This window comes from Theropithecus gelada, chromosome 5, assembly GCF_003255815.1.
Source record: "Theropithecus gelada isolate Dixy chromosome 5, Tgel_1.0, whole genome shotgun sequence".
In the NCBI taxonomy this organism is placed as follows: Eukaryota; Metazoa; Chordata; class Mammalia; order Primates; family Cercopithecidae; genus Theropithecus; species Theropithecus gelada.
Window position 1 is genome coordinate 93,797,451 of NC_037672.1, and position 26,628 is coordinate 93,824,078.

General features: G+C 33.6%; 1 protein-coding gene across 5 annotated transcripts in view; it reads left to right on the top strand.

Moving 5' to 3' along the window:
- Positions 1–26,628, top strand: part of GABRA2 (gamma-aminobutyric acid type A receptor alpha2 subunit) — a 147,702-nt gene that overhangs the window by 63,104 nt on the left and 57,970 nt on the right. For all 5 annotated transcript variants that reach the window (XM_025385513.1, XM_025385509.1, XM_025385511.1 and 2 more), the window contains 3 exons: positions 19,090–19,310; positions 21,561–21,643; positions 26,111–26,254. In XM_025385513.1, the coding sequence (XP_025241298.1) occupies positions 19,090–19,310; positions 21,561–21,643; positions 26,111–26,254 (448 nt within the window). The remainder of the gene's footprint in view (positions 1–19,089; positions 19,311–21,560; positions 21,644–26,110; positions 26,255–26,628) is intronic.

The following is a 26,628-nucleotide window of genomic DNA, read 5'->3' on the forward strand; positions in this document are numbered from 1 at the left end:
GATTCTACCACAAGTTATAATAAACTTTAAAATATACTCACACTACCAATATAGGTTGCATTGAGTGGAATTTCAGTTGATAACATTTAAATAAAAAATCACTTACTTTGATTTTTTAGTTTTCTTTTTATATTTCAGAATACATGTGTGTGTAAGTGTGTGTATGCACACCCAAATATAGATGTATTCTCAAAAATGGAATGCATATTCAGCATCTTAGTACGTTTTTGAAAATCTTGAAGGCCCTAGACATTTTCTCTAGTGATACATTTCCCTTAATGCATCTAGCCTAAAAAATTTCTAAGAAATTGCTCTGCTCTTGTCAGATTTCCTACTTTATTTCTGTCTTTATTTACCTCATTTAGTCGGGCTTTCCAACAGTTGTTTTAGAGGAAGTCTAGTTAATCACAAACCTACCAAATGGGAGCCTACTATGTAAACACAGTCCAGTCATAGAACATCATAGGGAAAATCTGATATAAAGAATTATTAACTAATAAAAGACAGTTAAATTCGTTTTAAAACATGGATAAAAGAAGATTCCAAGCAATACAGAATTAACAAATGCAGACAGAACATCTACTTCTAGGGTTGCAGTGTCACCACTTCCAGAATCAGGAAGAAACTGAGGACTTGAAAGAGCACCCTTTCCCCCTAAGATCTGTGAATTCTGACCTCACTGGAGGGGTGCTGCTGCTACAGGAACATGCAGCTACTGGTGGTGAAGAAACATGTGATGGTATATGCTGAAGCTGGTCTACAGAAATATGCTGCATGGGCTGAAAACTCACAGCATGTCAGTCCTTTGAAGCTGTGCCAAAAAAATGACAATGCACATGACCCAGAAAGAGACCAAGAAAGAAAAGCACCCTTCTCTTTTGACTGCATTGGAGTGTCCCTCCAGCACCCTCTATTGACAAAGCCTGACATTGTGTGAGCTGGCAGAGGAGCAGTATTTATAGGATCCATCAGGTATCACAAAGGAAATGAAAGAAGGGTGGATTTGGAGTTGAGAGGCAATACACAGATAGCTGAAATATGAATAATGTGTAATACAGGGAAGATGTTAATTGAGGACCAGGAGATAGTTTGATCACTCAACAGGTATTATTGATATTTGTCCAAATCTAGAGAAGAAAGATGCAGCTGGGAAAAATTAAAGTTGAATAACCTATAGACACAAGTAACAGAGACACATACAAATACATCTTTTTACTCATATTGTAAGTCTATTAGGGAAGATGGTGCTCAACTAAAAAAACATATATACATTTTATGGAGAGAAACAATTTGGTTTTCATGATGATCAAAATGAATGATTTCCATGTTGATATTATTTTTACTGGAAATCAAGATAAGTAAGGAGGCAAAGTTTGAATTTATGTTTAGTATGGATGGAGCAATAGCTTGAGCAATGAGACATGGCTGTGACACTCTAAATAAAAAAGAATGTTATGATGGGAAGGGAAAACGTAGACATAGTATTACCTACAAGTCAAAGTGGATGTGGAGCTATCTAATGAATATCTTACATGAACAATTTGTTAATGAAGAACAAAAGTAAAGAACAAATTTAGTTTTACTTTTAGTAGCTTAGCATATACACTTTTATTTCTAATCAGTGAGCATAGTCAGTAGCAAAACCTAAATTCCTAATTTCTTTTATTCAGGTCAGTGATGTAGATTTGTTATGACATTAGCCTGAGAGAAAAAAAAGCAGCATAGCAAAAAGAATTAAGAACCAAAAAAATATGCAGACACACACACACACACACACACACACACACACACACACACACACTGCTTTCTTGGAATCATTAACTAGTGTAATTGTCCCAAAAATGTTGTAGATCTAAATTATAATTAAAGATTATACTTACAGTTTCTGCAACCAAGTTAAAAATATTTTATTTCAATATTTTGAAATTCATAAGGAGGTAATTAATTTTTGAAATGTACTAGTAGCTGGCAATTGACCAAGGTTGTAGTAGGCATTTTAGCACTTTCTAATTTACTGTACTGTTTTTTTCCCTTTTTCCTTGGTTTCTATAGGATGTCTTTTCTTATATTAGTAAACATTTTCACTATGTGTGCATATTCTTATGGTATAAGTGTTATGATTACCAATTATTTAACCTAAACCTAGACTAAGAACCTCAGTTCAAATGGTTGTCTATTGTGAAGTGTTAGGGTTAGAGCTTGGACAATGAAAACTTTGAAGTAATCTTGAGATACTTGATACAGTTTACCATTAGGCTAAGAAGCAGGCAGTGTGGTAAATATGACCTTGGTTTATTGATTATGTTGATTTTTCCAGATAATACTTTTCTTCTCTATAAAAACACAGAGTGCATTATCTCTTAGAATCTCCAGAAGGTACTGAGATATTATATAGTTCAGTAGTTAACATCAAGGAAGTTTAGAGAGTTATGAGATTTAATATCTGGTCAAAATTGACACTGAACTTAATCTGTTAACTCTTTATCAGAGGTTGTCATTTGTAAATGTAGTTCATTAAGAAAACCTGTGATGAACATGGCGAACCCTTTGTATCAAAAGTAAATTAATAATGTTTACTCCCTTTAAAGTCAGCATGTAGAAGCTGGTTGCTGTAAGGTTATTGACATTTTGGAAAGTTAGAAAATAGACACTGGAAACATTCATTCATTCATCAAATATTTTTCAGCACCCTCCTAGAATTTATAATAATATTCCCCAAAATGTGATTTACAGGTACTTGGATTGTAACCATCTGAATTATTTTTAAAAATAGTTGTTTCCTGGGATCTTCCTATGATCTACAGACTAACATTTACTATTTGTAGAACATGAAAGTCTGTATTTTAACATGATAAGGTATTCGACTTTATGCTAAAGGAAGCACGAATCTATTATAAGACTGATGAAGAGGTGGAGGAAGGTAGAGGGTATGTGGCAGAGTAAGAGTTCTATGGTTCAATAATTTATATTAAAGGATTGGGAAAAGGAAGACTTGTTAGAAAGCTGTTTTATTACAGGCAAGAGATTAATGTGAATTGGCCCAGGGCAGTGGAACTGAAGATGGAGAGCATTGAAAAGAATCAAAAGTTCTTTGTGGGGTAGAAGTGTTGATCTGTTGGATGAAGGGGTGGAAGAAGTATAGAATGACATCTTGAGGAATTGGGATATGGAACACAGTAGGAGAAGTTTTGTTTGTTGTTGTTTTGTTGCTGGGGATGAACATTTATGTTTTACACATGTTGAGTTTGAAACTTTAATTGGAGATGTCTAGGTAACAGGCATAGATCTGGAGCCCAACAGAAAAGCTTGGAGTATAGATAACTTGGGGGCCATATAATGGTGGTTGAAACCATAGACATACATAAAATTTTACAAGGAAAGAGATTAGAGTGAAGTGGCCATCTTACTTTCACAGAAACTCTAGAACACCAATATTTAAAGGACAGAAAGTGGACAAAAAATGGAAGAGGAGACTGAGAAGGAGCAACTGTGGGTATCTGTCAAAATGAAGAGTGGTCCCATTTTCTGAGCTAGGCTGTGCTTTGATCCAAAAAAAAAAAAAAAAAAAAAAGGCAGAGACCACTGTCTTATTCCTTATCAGATGCAGTGCTGTGCTCTCGTCAGATATCTGTGCTACAGCCCTCTGACGAAATGGGATTCTGTAGAGTTAAGGTGAGATGGCTTATTTGGTAACTGGGTAACTGTATGAACCCATGTATTTTGTGTACAGTAAAACATCACCTAAGGGGTGGGGAAACAGTTCCAGAAGGGCACAGGTAAAAGTAGTTTGACTCCATTCATTACCTTTCTTGGAGAAGGAGGGTTGTAGGAACTTAGTGCATCCAGTCATAGCTCTCTTGGTTTTCTAAGGTCACAAAGTAGTATTCCCTACATTCTCCCTATTCTTTTGTAAAAACTAAATAAGATTTATTCCTATCAAACTATCAATATCATTTTTAACATAATTAGAAAACAAATTCAAATATTTCAAAATTCACAGGGAGCCAAAGAAAGAGTCTGAATAGCCAAAGCAAACTTAAGCAAAAGAACAAAGCTGGAGCATCACATTACCCAGATTCAAACTATCCTACAAGGCTACAGTAACCAAAACAGCATGGTACTGGTACAAAAACATGTAGATCAATGGAACAGTCTAAAGAACCCAGAAATAAAGCCACACACTTACAGCTAGCTGATCTTTGACAAAGTCAACAAAAACAAGCAATGGGGAAAGGACTCCTTATTCAATAAATGGTGCTAGGATAACTGGCTAACCATATGCAGAAGATTCAAACTGGACCCTTCTTTTCACAATATACAAAAATCAACTCAAGATGGATTAAAGACTTAAATGTAAGACTCAAAACTGTAAGAATCCTAGAAGAAAACTTAGGAAATGCCATTCTGAACCTAGGCCTTGACAACAATTTCATGTTGTAGTCCCTAAAAGCAATTATAATAAAAACAAAAATAGACGACTGGGACCTAACTAAACTAAAAAGCTTCTTCATGGGAAAAGGCACTATTAACAGAGAAAACAGACAACCTACAGAATAGGAGAAATTATTTTTGAACTATACATCCGACAAAGGTCTAATATCCAGAACTACAAAGAACTTAAGTGAAAAACAAACATTCCCATTAAAAAATGGAAAAAGGGCATGAAAGGACATTTCTTAAAATGACACACATGTAGGCAACAAGCATATGAAAAATGTTCAGCATCATTAATCATTAGAGAAATGCAAATCAAAACCACAATGAGGGACCATCTCACCTCAGTCAGATGGCAATTATAAAAAGTAAAAATAATAACATGTTGGCAGAGTTGCGGAGAAAAGGGAGTGCTTATACACTGCTGGTGGGAATGTAAATTAGGTTAGTTGCTGTGGAAAGCAGTTTGGAGATTTCAGAAAGAACTTAAAGCAGAACTACTATATGACCCAGCAAGCTTATTACTATATACTATATGCTTATTACTATTCTACTTTTTAGCAGAATATCAGTTGTTCTACCAAAAAGACATATGCACTTGTATGTTCATTGCAGCACTATTCACAATAGCAAATACATGGAATCAACCTAGATGCTCATCAGTGGTGGACTGCATAAAGAAAATGTGGTCTATATACACCTTGGAAAACTATGCAGCCATAAAAAATAATGAAATTATGTCCTTTGCAGTAACATGGATGCAGCTGGAGGTCATTTTCCTAAACAAATTAATAGAGGAACAGAAAACCAAATATGATATGTTTTCACTTGTAAGTGGGAGCTAAACATCAAGTACACGTACACACAAAGATAGGAACAATGGACACTGAAGCTTATTTGAGGGAGAGGGAGGGGGAGGGTTGAAAAACTACCAATGGATACTATGCTCACTACCCGGGTGGCAAAATAATTTGTACATCATACCACAGCAACATGCAAGCTAGTTGTGTAACAAACCTGCACAGATACCCTCTGAACCAAAAATAAATGTTGACAAAAGAAAAAAAAATAATAACTGTGATTTCTGAACATGAAGTGATTTTTTTTAAGTAAAAATTTCAGGGATTGCGTGTTTTTTGTCCTAGGTTTCAAGTTTCGAGACTGTCTTTGGGAAAGCCACAAAGGACTTGTATGCCTAGATTAAGAATAATAAATATTATCTATTGGTCCTACTACCGTATATTTTCTAGGGGATATCAGTACATGTAGATAGCTGACAGGCATCGAAGGTCTCACATCCCATGATGAGGATTTTAGCAATGGTTTCTCAGAGTACCAGGAAAATGTGACTTTAAGAATACCAGTACAAGAGAGCATTACAAAAGTAGGGAGCGAACATTGTATCATCTATTGTGGTAAAACCAAGAAAAGGTTTTTAAATATGTCATTAGATTAAAAACAGAAGTATTTGCTGATTGTGGTAAAAGCAACCAGATTGCGGTGGGTGGAGGCAAGTGGGAGGTGAGGAAATGGAGAAAGAGTGGAGGTAACATTTTTAAGCAGCGTGGTTGAAGAGAGGAGGCAAGACGGAGGGCAGTAGCTGTACGGCATTATAACTATCAGTGAGGCTTTTATTTTTAAAGATGGCATTGAACTTCTCACTGTTCCCTGAACATGTCATATTTAACAACTCTCTGGCCGTGCACATGTTTTTTCCTGTTCTTGTTATGCTTACCTCCTCCTTTGCCAACTGGAGGTATTTTATTTAGTCAAAACTAAGTTCAAATTTCATCTGTTTTCTGATTTCTTTCTAGGTTATTCCAAGTCGTCAGTCCTCTTTATCCCTGTGCTCCACCACATGGCGTTCATAGTATTTTTTAAATGACATTGTACATAGGCTTATGAAAATCTTCCTGACTTTTTTTATTTTTATTTTTTATGGCAGTCTGAGATACTAGAAGGCATAACTTGTGTCTGTACATTTCAACAAGATTTCCTAAGTATACACTCAGTGCTTCCCACCATGGTAGGAACTGAAATATGTAAGTGTAGCCCTCAAATTGCTCACAGGATATTGGAGGACAGCTAAGGAAAATAGTTCATTTTACAAAGGTACAATAATGCTTTCATTGAAGTATTTATGGATTAATGTCTTATCAGAGGGGATGTGGGTGGTAGATATAGAGTTTGGTACGGATCTTAGGGAAAAAAAAGATAGCTAAGAAGAACACATAAGGATTGACTAGCTACACAATGGAAAAGAGTGTTTTAGCACAAATTGAAAGAGCTTGTTGAGTTTAGTAAAATGTGAAAGTTCAGTATAACTGGATCCTAGAATGCTCTTAGGAATTTTGGGAGAGATGAGGCTAGAAAAGTATTTCGAGCCAGACCATAAAGGCCATAAAGACTAAGAAGATCATAATCACCCCCCAAGAAGTTATAGAGATATGCCCAAATGATACTTTAAAACATGATGCTTTCCGTTACCAGACAACTTATAATTGCATGGCTTTTTTGGTATGTGTTGACTTTCTTTAAAATATCGCTATTATACTATATACGTTCTGTAAAAGGTAACTATTAATATTTTAAAATAACAATTATAGTTAAAATGCAACTATTCTATAAAATATAACTATTTATATAATTATAAAGTATATTGGTGATTAGTTCAATATAGTTACCTAGATGCACACATGCAAACACACAAACGAAAGTAACTGGACACCTGTGAATTTAAGGATTAGCTTGTTGTTTGCAGATTGCTGCCATAAGACATTTGAGAGCTTTTCTGCCATCTGCCTCTGCTAATGATGCCTTTCTTCTTATGTTTCATCAGAAACCTTATGGCTCAGTATCCTTCATACTACATTAAATTTACAATGACTCCCCTTATTCATTTATTCATAGGCAAAGTATTGTTTATTTCCTATGTTCCAAGTAGTTGTTTAGATGCTGGTGACACAGCATTGAAGAAGGTGGTCACGACGTCACGATCCTTGTTCTCAGTGTGGAATGAAAGTTGTCTAGATGTAGGGAGAGGATAGAGAAGACTGAACAACAGAGGTTAGTGAGTTTGCATAGTAAAATGCAGCATGATAAATCAGAGGCCTGACACGTACTTATGTCATAATTGTGGCAGCATAGAGGGGTACGTGTGTTGGGGTGTGGGTGTGTGGATGTGGTGCGGGATTATTGTAGGCAAGGCTAGAGGGGTAGAGAGGAAGAGATCGTTCAGGGCCTTGGAGGCTGTGAGAGTGTTTGTACTTCATCCTAAGGGCTTTAGAGATTCAGGAGACTGAAATCAGCAAGATTTTATTCTTTCAAACTCCCTTCCTCACATTACGGCAATGCTTCAATGCATACTATAGCTTAACGAGTCCAGTCCAAACTAATTTCAGCATCAGTCTCTTAGGCCATCTAGATGTTCTCTCCTTTTCCATGCCTTTTTCACAGGTAAGGGATGTACTGTGGGGACAGGCCAAGATCCACTCTTCCTCTTCTTTTTCTGTGTTTTTCAAAGTTGTTGCAAGGGTAAAGGAGAGTAGTAAAAGGTGAATATACCTTTTTACTGAACTGGTTCTATTGTAGTTCTCTGTTAGCAATATATGCTATTTGTATGGTTGGTAGATGAATACTGGGTCTCCCATGGAGCATACTTGTGCTATCTTCTCAGTGACCTCCTTATTGCAGTCACCAAAAACACAGGTGGCTTCTTCTCCAGTGGCATTCTCTGTGGTATCCCGTGTGGCCCCCACCTCTGGAACTTTATGACCTTTAATTACTGGGTGTCTCTACCTTGTCTGGCCACCCTTTTGTTGAGTATGGGGAGAGGGAGAAGGATCTTTGGAAGATGATTTATGCCAGAATATCTTCCTTGGTGTCCAAACCATTTTCTGAGAACTTTGCAAATATTATCTCACTTAATCCTTACAAGAGTCCTAGGAAGTAAGTTCTATTTTTCTTACCATTTTACAGATAAGTCAACTGATATAAAGAAAGGCTAGCCAACCTGCTTAAAGTCAGGTACCCTGATCTATCTGACTTGAGAACTCGTGCTTTTAACATCTATTTCTTCTTACTTAATATGTATCACTATTATTATTTGATATTGTGTTTCAGTTAGTTTTAATTGTGCAAAGAAGATTTTTTATTATGCACATTTAAGATGTACAACATTATATTTCAATGCACTTATAATAGTAAGTGGCTACTACAGTCAAGTAAAATTAACATATCTATCCTCTTGCATAGTTTCCTTTTTTTTTTTTTTTTACAGTAAGAGCACTTACATTTCCAGTATACAATAATTATAGTCCTTATGTTTTACCTTAGATCTGTAGACATTCGTCCTATGTATCTAAGCTTTATACCCTTTGATTGACACCTCCCTATTTTTTTCCCTCTTCACATCCCACCCCAGTAACTGCTATCATTTTATTCTGTGTATTCAACCAACCAACCTACCTTTCTCCCTTCCCTTTTTCCATGTATAAATGAGATCATGCACTATTTTCCATCTGTGTCTGACTTATCCTACTTAGTATAATGCCCTCCATGTTTATCTATATTGTTGCAAATGACAGGGTCTCCTTCTCTAAAACTGAATAGAATTTCATTGTACATGTATACCATATTTAAATAATTTATTCATACATTGACGGACACTTAGATTGTTTTTGTATATTGGGTATTGTGAATAATGCTACAATAAGCATGTGAATGCCAGTATCTTTAAAGGTCATGATTTCATTTCTCTTGGATATATACCTAACAGAAAGATTCCTGGGCCATATAGCAATTCTATTTTTAACATTTTGAGGAATATCAATATTGTTTTTCCTAATGGATGCACCAATTTACATCCCCACCAACAGTGTACACAGATTCCCTTTTATCCACACCCTGGCCCACACTTGTTATCTCTTGTCTTTTTGATAATAACCGTCCTAACAGGTGTGAGGTGATACTGATTTTAATTTGTAATTATTTGATGATTAGTGATGTTGAGCACCTCTTTATATAATTATTGACCATTTTTGTGTTTTTATTGGAGAACTGTTGATTCAGATTCTTTGCCCTTAGGTTGTTCTTTAACTATTGAGTTGTGTGAATTCCTTATGTATTTTGGATATTAATGTCTTATCAAATTTGTAATCTGCAAGTATTTTCTCCCAATCCATAAGACTACCTTTATACTTTGTTGATTGTTTCCTTTGCTGTACAGAAGATTTCTATTTTGATGTATGCTCACTTGTTTATTTTTGCATTTGCTGCCTGAGCTTTTGGAGTGATGTTCAAAACACTCAGTGCCAAGATCAATGTCAAAGAGCCTATCTTCTCTTCTAGGAGTTTTATTAGTTTCAGGTCTTACATTTAGGTCTTTAGTCTGCCTTGAGTTGATTTTTGTGTATGGGATAAGATAGATGTCCAATTTAATTATAGTGCATATGGCTATTCAGTTTTTCCAACATCAGGCTTTGAAGAAAATACCCTTTTCAGAGATTCCAAAACTCCAGTCTCAGCCCTATAACTTAGTTCTTCCTGTAACTTCTCATAAGCCATGAGTAATGTCCATTTATTGATCTATGAAAGAAGAAAATTTTATTCTGACATTCTGCCTTCAAGTGTTGTTTTATGTATGGTATAATGAAAAGACCATGGTGTTTAGAAACACAGAATTTGAGACCAAATTTTTCCTCTCTGTCTTTTTTTTAAGTAAATATTGCTTTTGAAGTATTTTCCACTTGTGAAATTGGGATAATTTTGCATATGCAATAAAGTTGTTATGAATTTTAAATGACACATATTGTATCAAAGTAGATCGCTGTCTACTATAACTATTAATCATATTGAATACTTTTATTAGATATATTTTAATTATTTTCTGTTAGAATATGAATCTTTAGTATCATTTTCTAATTTGTTAGTGAAATTTGCCTGGCCCCTGGTTCCAAAAAGAATGTCCAAACATCTTACCTCCACTATGTTTTGAATGTGCAGTAGCTATGTTGTTCTGCAACTGTAGTTTGTGTGAACTTCTTTACATAATAAGGCTTGTACTAATTGGGTTTATTGGCCCTTTGCTGATCTGTTCTTAAGATTCTCATTTTTCTTTGTAATTTTTTGCAATGCAAATACTGTGCTAAATTTGTTGTCTAGCCCCCTTTGAGTACCAACTGAAAGTATTTGAGCTTCATTATTCTTGCATATTCCAAGGGTGATATTTTTTACATTGTTTATAGATCTGTTTCATAGACTACATGTTCTTCATTATAGAAGAAACACACTGATTGGAATTTACTCAAGGGAGACTAGCCTTTATTAGCCACAAGAGTATAATGTAATAAGTTTTACTATTTTTAAATAAATGTAGAAAATCAAAGTAAATGAGAAATCACTCCAGGAGCAGTCCTACAATTTAGTTGTGTTTTAGTGAGTGGATAAGATTCTTCAGGAATTGGCTGCAAGTATTTTTTTTTTTTTTTTTTTTTTTTGAGACGGAGTCTCGCTCTGTAGCCCAGGCTAGAGTGCAGTGGCCGGATCTCAGCTCACTGCAAGCTCCGCCTCCCGGGTTCACGCCATTCTCCGGCCTCAGCCTCCCGAGTAGCTGGGACTACAGGCGCCCGCCACCTCGCCCGGCTAGTTTTTTGTATTTCTTAGTAGAGACGGGGTTTCACCATGTTAGCCAGGATGGTCTCGATCTCCTGACCTCGTGATCCACCCGTCTCGGCCTCCCAAAGTGCTGGGATTACAGGCTTGAGCCACCGCGCCCGGCCGCAAGTATTGATTTATAATTAATGTAGTCAGGCAATAAACAATATGGTGCCTTCATTAAGTTAATGTGTCCTTAAAATCAAGTTTATATGATAAACTGTGCAATGGCTTATAGAGAGTGATTTCTTTGTTTCCAGGACAAATTATGAATATAACACTTAAGGAGTTTACTGTATAAATGGAGATTTTTAGTAGTGGCAAAAACATTTGACTGGAAACTGCATCTTTGCCTGGGTTCGGTCACTAACAAATTTGAAAACAGGAAATTCGCTGAATTTTTCTATAATCCCATCTGTGAGAGTAGGAAATTTGATAAAATTTCCTGTAAGGAATTTTTGAAATCTTGGAGTGTACGGATTTTTCAACTCTTTAGTGTCACCCAACAGTCAGTCTCACTTCTGTGTATAAGCCATAGGATACATGCAAGCTGATCTATCCTCGTGGTTTTTTGTTTGTTTCTTATTAAATTTGCACTTTAGTTGTATGTGTATTCTGCAATGCATTGTGTAATTCAGCCTTTTATTATTAATTTCTTTTAGAATCTCAGTTCATGGATCTAAGCCTTTAAGTTTGTATGAAGGAGTTAGACCGTTTTTTATTTTTATTTTTGGTAATTTTCTTATAAAACACAAATCAAGTAATAACTCTGTTAGTATGTACTCATGAAAAATCTGAAGTTAATTTTAAATGCACTTTTCAAGAATATTCTTTTCAAATACTTAGAGTATGCATTTTATAAGCATTTAAGGGAATCACATGAAAATAATTTATTTGGAAATCTTGTTGTAGTTAGTGGCTATGCAATGAATATTATGTTATTGAAATGAATTCTTCCCCTGTCTTTTTAATCTAGAAAGCAAAACATACAAAAACTAGTTAATCAGCTATATTTATGTATATATCTATACATATATTTTACACTAATATATAAAAATATGAAACATGGACTAAAGTGAACTTTTAAAAATAAATATTTATTTTAAGGAGTAATTATATTTATCAAAGAAATACATTTATTTTTGTTCCCACTTAAAATTTTTATATTTCTAGTAATTAATATTTAAGTGCAGTTTATTGTTTTTAATATTTTTCTTAAATAAATTACGTTGTAGCAATAAAAAGATATGATTCTACATTTATATCACATTAATACTTGCCTTTACAACTATTATAGATTCAACTTTAAGAAGTATGTCATTGGCTATTGGTTACTGAATTATGATGCTCATATTTAAAAATCCACCCATCAACTTTTGATATTTGTCCTTGTGTTCTGGATTTTTAGTTTTTAAAATGACTTATTACTTGCAATGGTCTGATGCTATCATTGACCAGTATTTTAAATTACAACATGTGCTTAAGTCGAAATTTATTGCTATAAACAGTGGGTGTAAACCCATATTTTAAATAGCCTCACTGATAATTATAAATATTTTTTGGAGTTTTTTTAGAGTTTATTTGTTTACTATTTTTTTAACCTGGCTCCTATAGAGCTCCTATTAGACAGAGTGTTGTATTTCTTTTTCTTGTTTTCCACTTTCGTTTGTATAATTATTACTTTCTTCCATGGTGTTTTATCAGTAGTCTTCTGAAGCCAATTGCCTATTTTCATTAGAGCTAATTTAATCAAAAGTAAGTATTGTAAATTCACCTAACTAGACACAATCACAGTACACTGATAACAAATGCATTCACTCCCCCATTTCCTGTTGCCCCTTCTCTTCCCATAGAATGCCTTATAAATATGACCATAATTTACTTATTTACATTCTTACTCTTAATAATGTTTATATAGTTCCATATATTATCTTTTATAAAAGTTTCATTTACTTTTTATATTTTAAGTGATACATAAAAATCGAGATTCTAATATTTTCTTCCTGCACCCAAATGGATATACACACTTTACTTTGTAAGCCGTTGTCCTAAGCTGATTACCCTGCTTCCACTTAAAGGCTCGCTCTTTTCTTAAGTAAATACAGTTGATAATAGTTATATTTACTAAGTTATAACCAACCTGCCTCTGTGAGATTTGACTCATGTGACTTTCATTGAAATTTCAGATGCCCTCAAACTCTTTTTTCATTCACCAACATCTTTTACTTTCCTCTCACAGAGGCCTAGTGTGTTCGATTGCAATGATGAAATACTGGCTCAAGTTCTTTACCCCTTCCTATAGCCACGTTTTCCCATCTCATTTTGTAGTGTCCTCTCACTGAGAGTTAGGGTTACCTACTATACCAATTATCCATCAATTTAACTATGTAAATTGCTTTAGCCAATGGGCTGTTAAAACATATCACACAAGCACTAGCTTGGAATGGGCTTGTGCATTGGAGTTTGTTCTTTTGTACTTCTGCCATTGTCAAGAGAAAGAAAAGCCAGGTTAGCCCAGTGGTTTGTGAGGCAGGACAAGAGATAGTTCTTGCTGCGCTGAGTTGCTCCAGCAGCCCTACACAGTGACAGCCTAGATCAGCCAATGGCCACCTAACGCAGAGACCTATTAACAAGCTCAGCTAAGGTCAACTTGAGCCCAGGTGAGAACAACCAACTTCCAGCTTCATGACTTCTAAACTAATAATAAATGGTTGTTATTTTAAGCTCCTGCATTTTCTTTGTGTGTGTGTGTGTGTGTGTGTGTGTGTGTGTGTTTAATACAACAATAGCTAACCTGTATTAGCTAGTCTCTAGGTTTTACTGATAAAACTAGATTTCCTTTACTGGCATTTAAATGCAGGAGCAGAGGAGAGAACTCTACTCTTTACTCACTTGTACCCTGTGTTCACTCCTCAACTCATTGCATTCTGCCTTCTACACTCTCTACTTCTAAGCCGTTATTACCTTTTAGTAATGTTTGATATTGTTGATTTCTATATACTTCTTATATTTTCTTTTAGTTTGATACTTTTTTTCCTTATACTTTGTGTGTGCTTCAGTGTGTGTTCTTTTATTGTTTCTTTTAATTTTCTAGAGTTCTTCCTTTATTTTTATTGGTTGATCATGTAAAGTCCAATATGTTCTCTCTTCTATCCTTATAATTTTAATTCACTGCTAAAAACAGTGCAGCCTGGAAACATGTCCAATATTAGTAATCACAATAGGCATAAATGAACTGGATTATCATGAAAAGATGAAAATGGTCAGGTTCAACAACAAAAAAATCTCTTAAATGTTCAATGAATTGCAAAAAATTATTTTATAGTGTCTAATATCTTATTACAACTGCAGTAAAATCAAACATTAATGATGAAATATAAATGAAAGAAGCCAATACATTTGGAAATATAAAAACACAGTTAAAAATGTTTTCTATGTAAAGAAAAAGAAAAGCCATGATGGAAATTATAAAATAGCTTCAATTGGACAATAAACAGAATATTGTTAATTAAACCTTATATACAACTATTATAATAATGGCTTTGGAATTTAACTACGGATAGGTACATAATAAAAACAAAATAGAAATCAGAAACAGATCCATACCCATATGGATACTGTATATATTATAGAAATGCCATTGCATATGTATAGGGAAAAAATGAACCAGTCAATAAATGATGCTGATAAAGCTAGTTTTCTATTATTAGAAAAAAAAGTTGGACCTTGATCTCATATCATATACAATAATACAAGATGGATTTAAGGCCTTCATGTAAAAGGCAGAGCTTTTATATCCATTGAAGAAACATAGGAATATGTTTATGATATTTTGGATATCTTTAGTGTGATTCTTGTTAAGTTGTATATTCTTTAAGAAAGTGTTAGTATAGAAACTATATAAATAATTATCATAACTTTGTAAGAAAATGACAGACAACCTAAAAGGAAACTGAGTAGATTAAGTGAACAGACAATTTATAGAGGAGAAAACTAGAATTTTTAACAAACATGAACATATATTATTTGTTACTAATTAACAGAGAAATCCACATGATTACACCATGACCCCTCTCATACTAATCATGTCTAAAATGAAATATTCTGTCTCTACCAAGTTGTACATAAAGAAGAGCATTTATCTACTTCTAGTGAGAATGTAAATTTGCACACCACTTAGGATTTCAATTGAAAAACATCTTGTTATTTTGAAGATGCACATACATGAAATTCCAGTAATCTTACTTATAGATTTAGTCTAGGGCAGTGTCAGCATACTACAGCCTGTGGGGAAAAAAGGCTGTCAGCTGCCTATATTTGTAAACAGTTTTATTGGAACATAGCCATGCTCATTCATTTATGCAATCTATGGTTGCTTTCACATTGCAGTGGCAGAGTTGGATAGTTGTGATACTAACCATATGGCCCACAAATTCTAAAATGTTTATTGACTAACCCTTAATGGAAAAACTTTGTTGACCTCTTGTCTAGAGTAACTCTTCTTATACCTTTGTATTACAAGTGTTGAACAAGAATATTTGTAGCAATATTGCTTGTGACAGTGACAAGTTAGAAATAAGAAAAAAAGGATAAGGAAAAATGACAATGATATTGTGAAGTTTGTCTTCCAATATAATGCTATAAAGCAGTGAAAATAAATCAGGGGGCTAGATATATTGCCATGAGTAAATCTCAGCAAAGTAGCTAAAAGATGCAAGTGTCAGAAAAATATAGAAGGCAATATACAAGGTATGATATACATGTATATCAATGTTTATAATGTGACTCTCTCTCTCTCTCTCTATATATATATATATATACACACACACACACACACATACACACACACACACTAAATGTGAAAGTACATGTATGGGAATGGTATACATTACACTTAAGATACTTATTTCCTCGGGGACAAGGGGACTGTGATTGAGAAGGGATAAACAGAAGAGGAAGGGCTTCAATAATATTTGTGATGACATTTCTGCTAGGTGATGGTTACAAGTTGTTTGTAATATTCTTTACACTCTTGTGTATGTCTGAGAAACAAAAAGAAAATAAGCACAAATGAAAGCCATGGTTCCTTTCTTGAGGATTTATAAACTGTTTGGGAGGCAGAGAAGCAAATGTATAATTGCAACAGATGATGTTGAAAGAATGAAGAGCCCTATAGAAATACAAAGAGAGCTGGCTATGTTTTTTTTTGCAGGTGTTCAAGGGTCTGAGGCAGGTGGAGAACTTGCTCTATTTGAGGAATGGCAAGGAGTGGGGATTGTTGCAGTTGCCTAGAGCATAACATGAGTTTGCATGGTGAGGGTGGGAGAAAAGGACTCAAACTATGTTAGATAGATTGGCAGGGCACACCTTGGGACACCGTGAGCCCTCAAAGATGAATAATAATTCTGGAAAGAATTTTTAAGAAACTTAAATAATTCTACAAGTAAAAGCAAACAACCTCATTAAAAAGTGGGCAAAAGACATGAACAGACACTGCTCAAAAGAAGACATACAAGCAGCCAACAAACAGATGAAAAAATGCTTCACATCACCAATCATCAGAGAAACGGAAATCAAAACCACAATGAGATACTATCTTATATCAGTCATAATGGCCATTATTAAAATGTTAGAAAAAACAAACAAACAAACAGATGCAGACTAAAGTGAATACTTACACACTGTTGCTGGGAATGTAAATTAGTTCAGCCACTGTTGAAAGCAGTCTGGAGATTTCTCAAAGAACTTGAAACAGACCCACCATGCAACCCAGCAATCCCATTACTGGTTATATATCTCAAAAGAAAATGAATCGTTTTACCAAAGAGACAGATGCATGCATATGTTCATTGCAGCACTATTCACGATAGCAAAGACATGGAATTAATTTAGATGCCCATCAGTGACAGATTGGATAAAGAAAATTTGGTTCATGTACATTATGGGATGTTAGGAAGCCTTAAAAGAGAACAAAATCATAGCTTTGCAGCAACATGGATGCAGCTGGAAGCCATTATACTAAGTAAATCGATGCAGTAACAGAAAACCAAATAAAGCGTGTTCTCACTTTAAGTGGGAGCTAAACGTTGGGTACTCATGGACATAAAGATGACAGCAACAGACACTGGGGACTAGAGCAGGGAGAGAGGGAGGAGGACAAGGGTTGGAAAATTAACTAATGGGTAATATGCTAACTCTCTGGATGACAGTGTCCCAAACTTCAGCATCACACAATATACTCATGAAACAAACCTGCACATATGCCCCCATATCTAAAATAAAAGTTGAAGTTATGAAAAACAAAAATAAACTAGTAAAATATATCATTAAAAATGTAAAAAAAAAAATCACCTGCAACTTCTTGTTTGTAAACTTTAAGTATTTCCTGTGTGGTTGACCTCCAGGAAATGACTGTCATATCAACAGCTTCTGAAACAGATAAAACATACCCTCATCTTACAGAAATGAAATATAGAATTTGAAGTCTTATAAAAAGTTTTAAAATTCATTAATTTTGCCTGGAAAAGTAAGCAAGAATCATATGTAGTCACGTTAGGCTAGTATTTGAGGAATCCCAGCTAAAAAAAAATACTACATGAAACTTAGAGTGCAAAGGCTCATCTCTTTGTTCATTATTTTTTAATTTTAGAGTTCCATTTAATGTTTAGAGTTAAACATTAAAAAAGATAACTAGATGATAGTGAGTGTGGATAAGGTTATGGAATATTCCTTTAAGGATTAACAGCCCAGAACCTCTGTTCATTTCCCACTCACATGCCATTACCTAGGATTTTCACTTGTTAGTATCATCACAGTTTCAAGTTTTGAGGGATCACTGGGATTCATGTATTTGATTCAGATTTGTACAAATGATTTTCTGTTTTATAAGTATATGGCCTTTTTAATCTGTTCTTTTCTGCAAACATTAATTTAGTAAAATTGGCATCACTGCACTGTTTATTTTCAAACATGCAATGACTATGGTTTTGTGCTCAAAGGACAGTTTCTGAACTTCCAATCTCAGGTGTGTAATTGAACATTTTAATTATTTATAGCATGTTTATAAAAACATATATTGACAAAAAATTAACATCCAGTGGATTGTAAATAGTATTTACAATCGTGCATTTTGTATCTCATTTAAAATATATACATTACCTTAAGAAAGATAGGGTAAAGATAGAGACAGAGGTAAGGAGAGAGAGACAGAAAGAGAGTTTCACCTAAGTTAAAATTTGGAGAAAAATAATAGAGGACCTGATCACTAGTGGGTCTGTAACAATATTTTAAAGTACATTTTAATATGAGGGAGTTTCCCTGCAAGATAGTCATAATTGAAGTATTCTAAAAACTTGTAAACTGCTTGTATTACAACTAATTTCGTAAATAAACTTTATTGAAATTATCTCCTAAGACAGTCTTGCTAACATTATCATGTTCTCACCATTTTTTAGGATTAAAAAATAAATATGATAATTTACAGTTTCTTTGGCAACAGGAGATGATGATTAATGCAGATCTGACAATGTGCTTAAGTGTAGTGGGTTTTTTTTTCTTTTTAATTTTAAAAAATGTTGTTTATTTATTTATTTATTTATTTGCTACTGGGAAAGCTGCCTACTCATTTTTTCTTGAAATAGGCTATTAAAATAAATCAACCAGACCCTGCCCAAGCTTATCCCCTCTCCAAGCAGTTCTAAACTACAGGATGCAGTGGAGCAGTTTGACTGAGACCTTGTTCAACTAAAAGAGGCCAAAGTGATATTTTTTCTTTTGGGAGGAATATATAGCTAATAGTATACACAGACATACTTTATCCCATAGTATGTGGCAACATGTATTGATAAGACAAAGGAGTAATTTTTCTGATTAAAAATGTTTTTCTTTCAATATAGCTCGCTCTCTGTTTAAATTAATTAGAATATTATTTTGTTGGAATTTTATAGTGTCTTGTGTGTACAACATTTACTATTTTCAAAGAAATTATATTTTTTATTTCAGGAATATACAATTGATGTTTTCTTTCGACAAAAATGGAAAGATGAACGTTTAAAATTTAAAGGTCCCATGAACATCCTTCGACTGAACAATTTAATGGCTAGCAAAATCTGGACTCCAGATACTTTTTTTCACAATGGGAAAAAATCAGTAGCTCATAATATGACAATGCCAAATAAGTTGCTTCGAATTCAGGATGATGGGACTCTGCTGTATACAATGAGGTATGTTTTTAGATTTGATGTGATGCATTTATATACTAAGAAATTTTCGTGTATTAAACAACCAGTCAATCTAGCTGCCAGGTATTAGCAAAAGTTGAGTGTTTTCTACCAGATTATTGAAGTACCCATAATATGCTTTGCAAATGTTTTGATTTAAAAAAAACTATATAAAATAGCATTTATGAGTGTGAGTCTCATCTTAGTTCTTTAAATGTTAAGAATGGCCTTTATTATTATGAATTGATGTTTTTGGTTATTCTTCACATGATGTTTTTATTAAGTACAGCTTTAGTAATATGACTTGAATTTTATTTGTATCAACATACAGTTTTAATATCTTATCAGATATCCCATCAAAATTTTTGTTATTTCAAAGTAAGACTTTATTTATTTATTTATTCATTTATTCATTTATTGAGACGGAGACTTGCTCTATCGCCCAAGCTGGAGTGCAGTGGTGCAATCTTGACCCACTTCAACCTCCGCTTCCCAGGTTGTAGCAATTCTCCTGTCTCAGCCTCCCAAATAGCTGATATTATAGGCATGTGTCACAACGCCATGCTAATTTTTGTATTTTTAGTAGAGACAGTGTTTCTCCATGTTAGCCAGACTGGTCCCGAATGCCTGGCCTTAAGTGATCCAACCACCTTGGCATCCCAAAGTGTTGGGATTACAAGCTTGAGCCTCCGTGCCCAGGCTAATTTAATATTTTAATTTTCCTTATGAAGTTACTCCAAAGAAAAAATAACTATTTTAAATTCAGAGAGAAAGCTTTATTTAATAAGGTTTACAAGTATATTGGATACCATAAACATGTACTAGATTGAACCATATGAAATTGCCATTTTGTAATTCAAAAAGTATCCTATAGCATTGTTTATATGATTTAAACTTTAATAAAATTTTCTTGCAGAATAGTTGTTGATCCTAAAACCTATTACATCTTAAGCATGTTCATGAATTAATTTTGTAAAATAAGTTACTTGTATTATATAAGAAAAAAATCACAAATCTAGTAAGATTATGTGGAATCTAAAGCTAAAATGTTTCATAAAAGATTTAAAACAGACATCTGACATCAGCGTTATATGTAGACAGAAACACGTATTCCAGTTATTTGATGTGTTGTTATTTCATAAGTGCTAGATTTCGGTTATGAAAGTTATTTAAAACGGGACAACAATACAGTCCTATGCTATTTCTGATCTTCAAAGAAAAATTTCTTGAGGACTCATTACTAAATTGTTCATTGCCTAAATGGAAGTGCTAGTTAGTCTTTCTGCCTCTGTTTCTCTCTCTGGATCTTGCAATGTATTCAGATGCAATGCCCCTGTGGACTTTGTATGTTGATCATTTCTATGAACGAAGGCAATGAATAAAACTTTAGGGTTTAAATAAAATGCAGGCACAGGACACATAGAACTTTGGAATATATTGTCTAAGGTTCTATTTAAACATTCTCTTAGAATTTAAGCCATAACGAATTGTGGTCATATTTGTTTTGCTCATTATAACAGATTTCTCTATAAATTTTATTTAGCACCTGCTATATTCACTTTGTCTTTACATGAAATGGAATAATTGAAAGTTTGCATTATATCATATTTTCTATGACTACTCTTTGTTGCAATCATGTAGATACAGAAAAATATATATTTAACATTCGTAATTTGTGTTTATAATTTATCCAACAATCTAAACTTGATAAATTATTTCTAGGAAATGCATCTGTGTATGTATTTATATCTAGAATTATGTGTATAACTGTGAATATATATGCAGTATACAGTATTAATTCAGAATTCATATATGTTGAAGGGAGCTCCTCTGAACTAATATTGAATCCTTTGATCAATTTTACTATATGTTTGTTGATGAGATAATGGAGACAATAGCATTCTTTTAATGATAGAGTATTTTTTGTCCTTAAGATTTCAAGTGTTAATCATGAGCTTAATGAGAAAAGAGCCCTTCAAAATGAATATGTAATTTCTTCACTTCTTAAGAAACTAAAATGGCTAAAGTATATTTTTAATTATTATTTTCATTTATACTAATAATTTGTATATGTCAATGTCTTCTGAGGGATCACCTAAACATGAATGAACAAAAGATTATTTAAATATTAATGAGCCTAATAAAATGCTGTGATGAAGACTCTACTTCTATCGAGTCTGTTGACAGTAATGACGAGTGATTTTTCTTGACTTACCAATATACTTAAACAAATGGTGGAATTTTGACTTTTAGGCTTACAGTTCAAGCTGAATGCCCAATGCACTTGGAGGATTTCCCAATGGATGCTCATTCATGTCCTCTGAAATTTGGCAGTTGTAAGTACAGGGATGAAGGTACATGTTTTGGGTCAATAATATCAGGGAAATTCAGCAGCACTGCTTAATTGTCTAGTTTTTTTTCTCAAATTATGAGATGATTAACAATTGTCAATAAGATATGGAAGTAAAAGCCATGCTAATTTTCCTTAAGGAACATCTCTGAAATATTATTATAATTTAATCACGGTGTTAAACAATTATAACCTATTTTTACTGCTAATAAAGAATATCATGTGTTTTAGTACATGTGTAAAATTAGACCAGGAGTTCCTTGAAGTTTAGGACTGTAATTTACCTTCTTTTCCAAGTGCTAGAACATTAAAAACTCAAATGTTACTTTTTTATCAACTAAGAATGAACTGGAAAGTATAGATTCTGTTGTTTATTAAAGTGGAAATCAGCCTGTTGCAAATGACATGCACAGAAGCTTAGTCTGTGTCATTGTCTTCTACTGTAACTAATGGAAGGATTTCTTTTTTTATTTCTTAAATTAAAGGAGATAATGTAGCTGCATTGCTACATTCTGGCACCTTCTATGTACATAGGACATTTCAGAAAAGGTTTTGTGCAGTTAGCTCTTCTTTAGGTCAGAGGGGTTATATCTTGTATGTCGAGAAGATGCATTCATACTTCCAGAATAATTGAAAAGGCAGAAGGTCAAATCATCTCCCTAGTCCCACATGACATTCTGGATAGGTTCAGCATAAATCCATGAACACAGCTGAGCAGCCTCTCTCTTGTGTGAGGGTGTCCTATTGCCTGATTTTTTAGAGAATGATCTTTCTGGCACCCTCATCTTTGTCCCTTCTGAATACCTTTTGACTTTTTCTTCATTGTTGAATAGAAATACAGTACTCCCACCTGATTAAAACTATGTATCACTGAATAGTGTGCCTTCTCATAAACTGTATTAAGCAAAAGAAAACGGAAGAATGGTGGCTCATATGAATGCAAAACTCTCTAATTATTTTGATGATCCTACTTCTGTGGTACAAGAATTGAAATCTTGTTTGTTCTTACAAAAGGGCAGTTCTCAATTTTCTTTGAGAATCTCCTCTTTATTTAACTACAAAGTCTTCTTTTATTGTCATGGAAACCATAACTTCAGTACTGCCATTTCTTCCAACATTATTTAATATAGTCAATCATGTTATACTATGTAAACATGACGCTGAGAAAACCACAGCAGATGCAGCAGAGAAAGAGTTATTTCCATTACATAAGTGGCATTATAGAAAAAACTGAAAAGCCTTGATACCAAAGAAGAGATTAATTCAAGATGTAATCATGCTGTAAGAAGGACTTTTTTTTTTCTTTTAGTCTACAAGCTATTGTTATTAAGTCATCAAATATAAGTGATGTGATGGATGTCCCAATTCTGAAAATGAAATAAGCACACTTGAAAATATTTAAATAATATTTAAAAATCTCTTATACTGCATCTATGGAGTGCAGAAATATCGCATGCTTGAGAATATAGTTTTCTGTACCCAGAAGGAGCTATGAGCAACAAATAAAGTTTGCTGCTAGGCATTTTTTGTTTAAGTAATTAGCACTAATTTTGTTTTCTTCACATTTATTTTCTGACACACTGAATAAACAATTTTATGTTATTTTATTGTCTTTGCCTGTAGTAGGTGCTTGATGCATAGGTATTAAAAGTATGGACACCAGTGTGGAATAATATACAAGCCAAGCCAAAGCTGACAATGTTGGCATAACAAAGTTTGGCAGAAGCAGCTGTGAATTTTTCTTTTATTCATTTATTCCTTCTTTACTTGAAAGCCCTCTTCTTCCCTACCCCCACTCCACAAAAAGGTTGGATTTCAGGAACTTCGTCATTGTCCTCAATCAAAAGAAGCATTTTTTTCTGTGTGCTTACAATTTTAAATTCAGTCCTGTTTTATTTTATTCCTAGTGCTGCACATCTTTGAGTTTTTCCTTGTTGTTTAACTTGATTTTAGAATTTCTGAATGAAAGTCTAGGGATAATCTATTCATTAAACCAAAAGAAGCTGTAAATTGTCTTTCAGATTAAAAACTGATAGGTAAAAATATTTTTGAAATATTTTTCCTGGTTACCAAATATTAAGAATCAGTTGGTATACATCTGCTTAATGCAACATAGGACTCAAAAATGGGTTAGTTAACACAAACAAGATTATTTAATGATAGCTTAATTTAGAAGTCGAATTCCTAATGAATTTTGTAAAACTGTCTTTCTCTTCTTTGATACTTTACTGAGAAACATTATTATGACCTCTTAGCTTATATGTGTGTTGATGTATATAACTCCCTTTTTTTGGGAGAGGCTTTAATCTGCACTGCATACATTTCTGCTGCATTATTTTCACCATACACAGAATCTCAAAACTATATTCTTATCTAACTAATGAAGTGCAGTAGCTGCTTTTTCAAAAGACATATGAAGAATCAGTCACTTTCCTTAATAAACTCTTGAGCTCTTCTCTAGAGTTCCCTCTTCCATAGCAGTAAAGAACATAGTTAAAATATTATGACTTAATTTATTAATCTAGTGAGAGTGAATTGAGAATCTTTCTTCTGTGTGTCAGGCACTGTACCCGGTCCTGGAGGTACAGGCATGAATCAGAGTTGCTGCCTATCAGAATCCCATTAGTGCCTTTAAAATGTCATCTCTTTTATAGGGTTTCATTTTTTCTTATTTATGTTTGAAAGAAACATTATAATTCAAAAGTGATGTCGTTCTACTTAAAAAAAACTTCATAATTTATGGACAACTACAGAGTATTCTGAGGCCCTTCCGACGTAAAGTAGATCATTTGATGCACCTTTTTGTTAAATTCTGTGCCATTTAAAATTTTATTGGAGAGTCAGAATATGTATTCATGGGGGAAACAAAACAAGCCACTTGATCTACAAATGAGTTGCTAGTTATTCACATTAGTAATGTTGCTGTTTAATTTTCTCAGTGTAATCAATCATTAATGATTAATGAATTGAAATTAATTAGAAAACTAAACCTTAGAATAATTAAAATTCATTCATATCAAATCATATGAACATTTCTCTGCTATTAAAAGTATATACATATATAAATATATACATATATATACATTTTTAGAATCCTATTTCAAAAATTGCTTCACATAATATAATTTAATTGTGCATGTAGGTGACTATATATGTAGTGCTAATGGTGTTTCACTGATAGTGACATTTAGTAGCAACATTCAGAAAACCAGACAACATTGCCATTAGGCAATGCCAAGTATGTCATTAGAAAACACAAACTCATAATCATTTACTCTATTGTTACTGATGGTTGAGTGGAAATTGATTTGCAGTCACAGACTTTATATCAATTTCAGAACCAGAGTCACCACAGTATGGTGCTATTAAAGTTAGGAAAATTATAGATTGCAGAGAATGAGATTTCCAGTGTCCTAGAGAGCTGGAGGTAGAACTATTGCCAGAGACAACTGGCCCTTTCTGTCCCTTAATTGATAATGTGACTGTAATGTTGAATTTTGCTCAAGAACTAGGGGTAACTATACTTCTAAACATTCTCATGAGTAAAAGTGCATAGAAGTTCTTCAGAAAGTCAGTAGTATAGAAAGAATTACCTGTTATTCAACTGTGGGGGGACTCTGCCTACATGGAGAGGTTATCTGTTCCGCAGTGGTGCATAGAGAGGTAAGAAAATGCCACTGCCAGAGAAAGGCTAAGACCAGATATGTTGCCTGCATGCCAGGTCTGAAGTCATCTTACTTCTGCTAAGTTCTTCATCCGATAAATCAGGAAGTTATGTCTGATCTGGTTGCATTTTTTTCCTCTTCCTGCCAATCCATAGTTAAACTGGGATGCTATGAATGTGTAGTCTAGGATATCTGTGTGCATTAATTCATTTTAAAATGAGCATGATTTTAAAAGGATTTGCAACTTGATGCAAGTATAGCATTATTATTTGTCCTACATGTTTTATAATAATTACTTTTTATTCTAATGAAATGCATTGTATCATGATAGCTAACTCATTTAACTCTTAACTAGGATACATTTATGTCCAAACATTAATATAATTTTGAATTATGATTTTTATCTTATGTGTGATTGCTATTTATAAATAAGCTAGACAGCTTATTTTACCACAGTGTCGTCATATGCTACCTTTGGCCTAAAGGAGATGTTCTAATCATCTCAGGGCCCAGGAATTTTAATAGACTCTAACAAGAAATTTGCTCTTCACCTTTCAAAGTGGTTGCAATAAATATACTGTCAAGGTCGTGATCATCTCTTTTGGTCCACTTCATAACCCTCATACTGAAGTAAATTCAAATGAGACATTTTTGCCCTAAATGTGACGTTTAAGTATTAGTATTGAAAGTATATAGTGACTGTATGATATACACAACCATTCGTGTAGCACTAGATTGATGGTTCTTATGAAAATGCTCAAAATATTTTTTTTCCTAATTTCCTATAGATGCATATACAACTTCAGAGGTCACTTATATTTGGACTTACAATGCATCTGATTCAGTACAGGTTGCTCCTGATGGCTCTAGGTTAAATCAATATGATCTGCTGGGCCAATCAATTGGAAAGGAGACAATTAAATCCAGTACAGGTTAGTAAAATTCTTCTTAAAAAAAAACTGGTGCTTAAGCATATTGATAGGTTAAAGGACTTAGAAGTGTGTCAGATTGCTTAAAATCTTTTGCTCTTGAGGTCCAAGAACTAGCAGCGTAGGCTGTGTTTGGGAACTTCTTAGACATTCGGAATCTTAGGCTCTACTCCTTATTAAATCAGAATCTACACTTTAACAAGATTCCAAGATTAATAGTTGCATTGAAGTTTGAGAAACACTGGCCTAAAATGCACTATGTATTTGCAACATATGTGTCTTCTCAAAGTAATAAATTTTAATTTTTACCTTTTGACAAGTGAATTTTTTTTTTTTTTTTTTTTTTTTTTTTTTTTTTTTTTTTTTTTTTATTGTTT